Source organism: Diadema antillarum, unplaced genomic scaffold (genome assembly GCF_040938485.1).
Source record: "Diadema antillarum isolate AM-2024a unplaced genomic scaffold, OU_Dant_1.0 seq00000413_RagTag, whole genome shotgun sequence".
In the NCBI taxonomy this organism is placed as follows: domain Eukaryota; kingdom Metazoa; phylum Echinodermata; class Echinoidea; order Diadematoida; family Diadematidae; genus Diadema; species Diadema antillarum.
In genome coordinates, this window is record NW_027271399.1 from 1,681,531 (window position 1) to 1,689,731 (window position 8,201).

Consider the following 8,201-nt stretch of genomic DNA (forward strand, 5'->3'; position numbering starts at 1 on the left):
TTCCTCTGATCAAAACACTATTGAGAACAAATTGCTGGATAAGGTGAATATATATATTGTAAGTGTAGTAGTGGTCGATCGCAAGAATTCCAAGCAGACAAATGTTTTTACGGGAATGTCGCAATGTACTTTATTAGGGATCGCAATCAGAAACACCTTCCTCTCTCTCTCTCTGTTTCTTTCCCTATCCTTCGTTCCATCTGGTAACAATGCATGTATGCAATTCCTTCTATTCTGTCACTCTTTCTGTTGTTTGTACTCCTCGTACACTCTGTTACCTTGGTACTCATTCGGTGTTACATTCCGTGAAAACTGGAATTTCAAAGGCAAACACAACAACTGCAATTATTGCATATGAATTATGCCATGCAAACATTAACACATAACTGAAACACTATAATGCCTTCAACACTGCTTTCTTTACAGATACTGAGATACTGGTATGTGTAGACTTATGCCTATAACTTTCTCACTGTGTGCAATACTGATGCAATGTGATATTCCTTTGATTAGCCAGTACTTAAACATACACTTCTGAGTAACTAATCATTCTCTTAACCTTCAGAAGCAGAAGCCTTGGCAGGAGCTATTCATGCAAGCAACAATTAGATTCTCCGTGCTATTGATCATTAAGAATGCCTCTTCATATTCATACAGGTATAACACATCATACACAGAACCTAGTAGAAATTCTACTAGCTACTTTACCCTTTAGTGTAGCCCTAGGCCTAACGCTACAGTACAAATACTTCGATCCATCAATACAATTACTCTTTGCATGTAACTATTGTAAGTATTCTGAAGATCTCACACAAAAGTCTCCAAACAACATATCACTAATCACAGTATGCAATCAGTTACAATCAACCAGGCAGCCTTATGCACTGTAAAACAACTTCGGTACTCAGTTCTAGCAATGCATCTGTATGCTACATATACACAATAGTTACTGAGCAACTGTCATTTGACCCTATTCAGAGAGCATGCAATGTGTGGTACACACATTTCTCCAGAAAGTCACTACATTTCTACTGTCTGTGAAAGTTGCACGATTCAAGTTCAACAATACTGATCTCATTTTCTGCATACACGTAGTACATCATAAAACAACACAGTAAACTCTTTCTTAGTAACAAACCTCTTTGCCTCCTTCGCAGGTTCTTCAACTCAAAGGCATTAAAAATGCAAGAAACTGACGAAGTTTTCTTCCACAAACTAACTTAGGTGTGAAGACACAGCAGCCATCATCCTCATCTGGCCCTTTGTGTCTGTCCTTGTGTGTGTCCAAGACAATGTGTAACATTAATGTGCAGCATATGTATACACAAATTTTTTACACACATATTACAAAGTGCAGCTCATCATTACCTTTGTATGCATTCAAGGTCATCTCGATGTCATTGCTAGTCTTTGTTTCCAGACTGAAGTTGTGCTTAATGAACTATTCCAATGAACACTCATTACATGGCTCCTTTAAATTGGACACCAATTTACTCAATAAGTATGTGAATTGGAATCTCTAAACAATGAACTGACGCAATTTAGAGACATCTGCACTTAGTAACACAATTTTAGAACCCTTGGCACAAATTGGACCGAATGTCCACAATTTCGACACAAATTGCTATTTGCAATCGATCTCTCCAGTAACATAATTATTCAATTTATATATCTCGTGTGCATTTCTCAAGTCTTGTAAAGATAACACATCAAGCAATGCTTTGAGTTTTATGCTCGAAGAGTCAATAACTTTCGTTATCTGGAACATGTCGTACATGTTTTATATGACAAAGGCAACATTTGCAATCTCTTCAAATTGTTCATACACTTCAATTAACAATAACAGTGAGATTCCTGTTCACTTTGCATTTAGTTGGGACTACCGCAACACTTCCAATGTGTTTGTATGGTTTCAAACACAATTTCTGGGCATTGAAGTTGACAATGTTCAAATGCGTCATAAAACAGTGTTCTTCACTCCTTAGCCTTTGAATTGTTCATTAGCAAAAATTCAACTTATATGTGCTTGAATGTATAAACAAGTCCAAAACAAACGCTTTCATTCATGCATGAAACAACTTGACTAAATGTCACAGTTCTCAAACTATCTAAGGTTCTTTGACAGGAAACAATCTAGAGCATAACTATGCACTGGCTCCTTGTCCGGGAATCACTCCTGGTCTTCCTGGGGGACGAGCAAGACTAGTTTATGAACTGGACGGTCAAGATATGAACATGGAGTGGTTCGCCTACCAAGTCCATTCAAGTTCTGCTCACCCATCGCGACCTTTACCTTTCGAACATGGTTGTCGCCTGAAGGATAAGTTTCGGCTATTCTACCCATGGGCCAGGCGTTGCGAGGAGCGTTGTCATCCTTCACCACCACCACGTCTCCGACTCCTAGGTCTCGCTGCGGAACGGTCCATTTCTGCCTAATCTGCAGGTTGTGCAGGAACTCCTTCCTCCACCGGCTCCAAAACTCATTCAGCAGGTGCTGCACCCTCCTCCAACGCTTCCTTGAATATACGTCGGCCCGCTGGAAGCACCCTGGTGGTGGAAGGATGACGCTGGTCTTCATCGTAATGAGCTGGTTCGGGGTCAGCGGTGCGGGATGTGCGGGGTCACTTAGATCATCTATTGTCAGCGGCCTGCTGTTGACGATTGCAGCGGCTTCGTGCATCAAGGTGCGTAGGGATTCGTCGTCAAGCTGTGACCCAGCATGGTTCAGCAACCCATCCAGCACGGTGCGGACAGATCTGATCAACCTCTCCCACGCTCCCCCCATGTGACTGGCAGAGGGAACATTGAATTTGAACTCAACAAAGTCACATCCATCTCTCAGTAGGACGTCTTTCACCTTGGTCCCGTCCATCTCACTGCCAGCTCTCTGGAATTCAGACGCAGCCCCAACGAAATTAGTGCCTCTGTCACATCTGAGCTGACGCACTGGACCTCTGATTGACACAAAACGGCGATACGCCTGGATGAAAGCATCTGTGCTCATGTCGTTGAGTGTCTCGATATGCACGGCTCTAGATGCCATGCACGTAAACAAGAGTCCGTATCGTTTGAGCTCCTTCCTGCCTTCCTTGATCATCCAAGGTCCGAAACAATCCATTCCACAATAAGTGAATGGAGGTGCTGGAGTAATTCGATCGGGAGGCAGATCAGACATCTTCTGGGTCAAGGCAGGACCACGGAGTCTTTTACAGGTGACGCATGACCGGATGTACTTGGACACTCTGCCACTGCCTCCAAGGATCCAGTACCCGCTTTGCCTGACCTGATTAAGTGTTGTACCCCTTCCTTGATGTGCAGTCTGCTCATGGCAATGACGAATGACAAGTTCGGTCACGTGGTGTTGACGAGGAAGAATGACCGGGTGTTTCTTCTCGTATGGCTCGTCGCATTTGCGAATGCGTCCTCCAACGCGCAAGATTCCTCTGTCGTCTAAGAAGGGGTCGAGCTGGCGAAGACGACTGGTCATTTTCATTTGACGCGTCTTCTGCCTCATAGTCAGGTCATCTCCTCTGCTTATCACTGACAAGGCCTGGATCTCTTCTGGAAAGGTTTCCCTCTGTACCAGTCTCACAATCTCTATCTCGGCGATCTTTAGGCGTTCTACATTGATGGCCTCTTCCTCTGAACGTTTGTTGTGGTTCTTGTTGCGTTTCTCCTCACACCGCTGCCTCAGTCGAGCGATAAACAGCATACAGTTGGCAACTGCTCTTTTGGCCTTGTGCCAAGTCGAAAATCGGTCCAGTCTACTTGAGTGTAGGAAACTTGGGCTTACATGAGAAGTATGGACGTGTGACTTCTTCAGTTCCGGGTCATCAGTGTGTACCATGAATTTCTCTCCTGTAGATTGAGCGGGGAGTGTACTCTTCCACAGGAAGTCAGGTCCACGTAGCCACTTAGAATCCTTCAGCTGGGCTACCGTCAAACCCCTTGAGGCATCATCAGCCGGGTTTTCCCTCGATTCGATGTGTCTCCACTGTGACGTGGATGAATGTCTTCGAATTGATGAACCCTGTTTGCTACGAAGACATGAAACCGCTTCTCATCATTGTTAATGTAGCCGAGAACCACCTTGCTGTCAGTCCAGAAGGTGTGAGTAGCGCCTTCAAGTTGCAATTCTGTATCCAGGAAGGCCTTGACCTTGACCGCAACAACGGCAGCTGTTAATTCCAAGCGAGGAATAGTCACCATTTTCAATGGTGCCACTCTGGCCTTTCCGATCACAAGAGAACAGTGCACTTGTCCTTCAGGGTTGGCGACTCTCAAGTACGTACACTGGCCGTACCCACTAGTGCTGGCGTCAGCGAAGTGATGATACTCTGAGAACTTCACCTCTCCAAAGTCAGCTGGCTTGTAGCATCTGTTGATCGATACGGTGGGAAGTGTGAGGAGGTCACTTCTCCACCTCTCCCATCGTGTCCTCAGTTCCTCAGAAAGGGGGTCATCCCAGTCGACTGATAGGCTACATAGCTCTTGTAGAATTCGTTTGCCCGGCAAAATGAGTGGAGCTATCAGTCCCAATGGGTCATATATGGACATGACCGTGGACAATACGCCTCTTCGGGTGAGAGGCTTGTCTTGCAGCGTCATTCTGAAGTTGAATGTGTCCGATTCGACACACCACTGTACGCCAAGGGCTCTCTCAATAGGCAGGTCGTCATGTTGGAGGTTGATCTCTCTCACATTCTTGGCCCTGTCCTCCTCAGGCACAGCATTGAGCACTTCTCTGTTGTTGGATACGAACTTGTGCAAGTGCAGACCTCCCTTCTCGCACAACAGCTTGGTTTTGGTGATCAACTGAATCACTTCTTGTGCTGTGGGCATCGACTGGAGTCCATCATCAACGTAGAAGTCATGATGAATGAAATTCTTGACATCTTCTCCAAACTCTTGAGTAAGATCTGTTGCCAATCTTCGTAAACCGAAATTTGCGCAACCAGGTGATGACCCAGCCCCGAAGAGATGTACCTTCATACGGTATGTGCTGGGATCCTCGTCAAGGTTTCCACCTTTCCACCAAAGGAACCTGAGATAGTCTCGGTCTTCTTCATTGACCTTGAATTGGTGGAACATCTCCTTGATGTCGCATATGAATGCAACATTCTCACGTCGAAAGCGACAAAGAACTCCCGTCAGCTTGTTCGTGAGATCTGGGCCCGTTAGGAGGTGACTGTTCAGAGAATGTCCCCTGTACTGGGCGCTGCAGTCAAATACAACCCGCAACTTGTTGGGTTGTATTACTCCATGATGTGGAATGTACCACGTAGTACTCTCATCATTGCCTACTGGAACACTCTCAGCGTACCCTTTGCTGATGAGTGTTTCCATAACTTCAGTGTACTTCTTGTGATACTCCATGTTGTGTCTGAACCTCCTCTCCAGTTGAATAAGCCGGGACCTTGCTTGGGCTTTGTTGTTTGGAAGCTGAGGCCTCTCGTCCTTGAAAGGAAGTGGCATCTCATAGTGACCATCGCTACTCTTGTGGATTCCCTTTTCCAAGATATCAAGGAATTTGTAGTCATTCTGTGAGAGCACTGTTCCTTCGTCATTCACATCAGAAAAGTCGGCTTCCATAAGGCTCCTTACTTGATGGGGTGTGATTTGTTCCCTAGTTGTTGTCTTCTCAGAAAGGAAAACTTCCTTTCTGTCTATGACCAAATTATCTGGGATTTCCCTGGCCATCAATCTGTGACTGGTACCGATGTGATCATCATCTTCACAAATGTAGTTAGGACGCATCGTTCCCACGATGCTCCATCCGAGATCCGTGCGAATTCCATATGGTCCATTGTTACATGGTGCAGGAATCACGTCTCTGGGCATCAACGCTCTTGCGCAATCATAGCCGATCAAGAGGCCTATGTCGCAATCTTGGAGAGGCATAAGCTTGCTGCTAAGGTTGCACAGGTGGGGTATGGACTTCGCAGTCTTGGGAGTCGGCACATGAGAACGGTCTGCAGGCATGATGTCACGTGTGTATGTTGGTGGTAGAGCTATCTTGTTCTTGCCATCGTGAGCTCGTACACACAATCCTTCTACACGTTCACTGGTTATCCTTTGGTTTTTCATTGACAGTGTGGATAGCTGTAAGTTGACCTCAGTACCATGTATCCCCATCTCATCTTTGATGGATTTCAGTAGAAAGGTCGTGTCTGACTGTGTGTCCAGCAAGGCGTATGTCAATCTCTCTCCTGCATCATTCCTGTGGGACAGCCAGACAGGAACAATCATTGAGCTGGAAATGTGGCTGTGATCACTTCTTGAACAGGAGCTTGTGGACCTGTGCTCCGTCCGGTTGCTCGTTGTTTTGTCAGGTCCTACCCGTGTTTCTGTCTTTGTGCTCTCAGTGCTGAACGTTTGTCTGGTGTCACCGTGAAGCAGCGTAGGATGTTGCCCTTTGCAATTCGCACATCTCAGCCTGCGTCGACAACTCCTGCTCATGTGTCCTCTCTGCAAACAGCCGTAGCAGAGTCCATTCTTTAGTATGAATTCCTTCCTTGCCTGAAGATCTAACTTCGCAAAGGACTGACACTTGTCTGTGTGATGAGCAGCCCCGCAGAATGAACAGGTGGGTGATTTACGACCTTCCGTGTTTGCAGATTGAGCTTGAGTCATCGTGTTCATCGATCTTGCTTTGGACTGCTTTCCATGGCTCAGTTTGTCGTCCCTCAAGCTCCCAAATGAAACTACTGGGTCGCAAGCAATAGCAGCTTCATCCTCAACAAACTTGACAAAGACTGCAAATGGAGGGAATGCACCAGTTTCCTTTCTCCATTGGACTACAGTTCGCCCCCATCGAGTTATCAACCAGTCTGGGAGCTTTGAAGTGATCTTCCTGTTTTCCCTCTCGTCGTCGAGATGATTCAGATGATGTACCGTCTTGGATGCTGTGTGGCATTGGCGCAGAAAGTCAGAGAGCCTTCGCAGTCCTGCAGAATCCTTTGGCGCTATCTTGGGCCAACTGTCCAATCGATCCCTGAAGGCATTTGAAATCACAAATGTGTTGCCATATCTTTCATCCAGGGATTTTATCGCATCTCTGTAGGCCATGTCATCTCCTGCTAAGGCATAACCTTCTACCATTTCCCTTGGTTCATCTCGCAGATATTTAAGTAGGTAGAAGAACCTCTCATGGGGTGGAACCTTGCTATGTTCGATGAGAAGGTTATAGCTCATCTTCCAGGCTGGGTAATTTAGCGGCCTTCCATTGAAGACAGGGGGCTCCGGCAATGGAAGCCGATGAAGATGGAGAGTATCCTGTAGATTCCTGGTCAATTCCATTTCTAACAAAGGAGTCTCCTTGGTCTCTGGGGTAAGAGGAGTCACATCATCACGCACAACTTGCGCTGAAGTTTTCATCTGAACATCTTGGACGGTTTCAGATCTAGATCTCTCGTGAGGTGCGTCCGAATGCATACTTGAAGTATCACATCGCAGATTCTTGAGGATGTTGAAGGTTTCTTTCATAACAGATGCATGATCTGCCTCGACCTCATCGAATTGAGCCAGTATGTCATTGTCTTCTGTACAGATGGCTGAATACAGTTCCTGTGCATCGATCAATTTATCCATACAATCCTGCAGTGTGTTACGATGTTGTTTGATTTCGTCATAATCATCTTCCAGCAACAGCGTTCTCAATTTACTGCAGGAACGTCTCCACTTGGTTAGAGAACTCCTAAAGCCTCTCCTTCTCACATCCAAATTCCACTGTATTCCCCTTTCTGTAGGCTGTCTGTTACGTTCTTCTTGCACTTCTGCCATTCTCTCAAGAGTCTCATCAACTGGTACTGCTGTATCTCTCTCAGTCGCAGCCATGTCTCCGTAATATCAATTGACGCAGGGAGAGTATTCACTGTTCAGTTTTCACTGAGATAAGAGTTTTCACTGTAAGTGTAGTAGTGGTCGATCGCAAGAATTCCAAGCAGACAAATGTTTTTACGGGAATGTCGCAATGTACTTTATTAGGGATCGCAATCAGAAACACCTTCCTCTCTCTCTCTCTGTTTCTTTCCCTATCCTTCGTTCCATCTGGTAACAATGCATGTATGCAATTCCTTCTATTCTGTCACTCTTTCTGTTGTTTGTACTCCTCGTACACTCTGTTACCTTGGTACTCATTCGGTGTTACATTCCGTGAAAACTGGAATTTCAAAGGCAAACACAACAACTGCAATTATTGC

General features: G+C 45.6%; 2 protein-coding genes across 2 annotated transcripts; both read right to left on the reverse strand.

Moving 5' to 3' along the window:
- Positions 1-2,170: 2,170 nt before the first annotated feature.
- LOC139732320 (uncharacterized) lies at positions 2,171-3,847 on the reverse strand. The gene has a single exon (XM_071643189.1). The coding sequence runs from the start codon at positions 3,845-3,847 to the stop codon at positions 2,171-2,173; it is 1,677 nt and encodes a 558-aa protein (XP_071499290.1).
- A 92-nt stretch (positions 3,848-3,939) lies between these two features.
- On the reverse strand, positions 3,940-7,836 carry LOC139732321 (uncharacterized). Its single transcript, XM_071643190.1, has one exon. The coding sequence runs from the start codon at positions 7,834-7,836 to the stop codon at positions 3,940-3,942; it is 3,897 nt and encodes a 1,298-aa protein (XP_071499291.1).
- Between the last annotated feature and the right edge of the window lie 365 nt (positions 7,837-8,201).

What these genes read in the sequence shown, in the direction of transcription:
- LOC139732320 (XM_071643189.1), bottom strand. Translation starts at nt 3,847, where the DNA reads ATGGTACACACTGATGACCCGGAACTGAAGAAGTCACACGTCCATACT.
- LOC139732321 (XM_071643190.1), bottom strand. Translation starts at nt 7,836, where the DNA reads ATGGCTGCGACTGAGAGAGATACAGCAGTACCAGTTGATGAGACTCTT.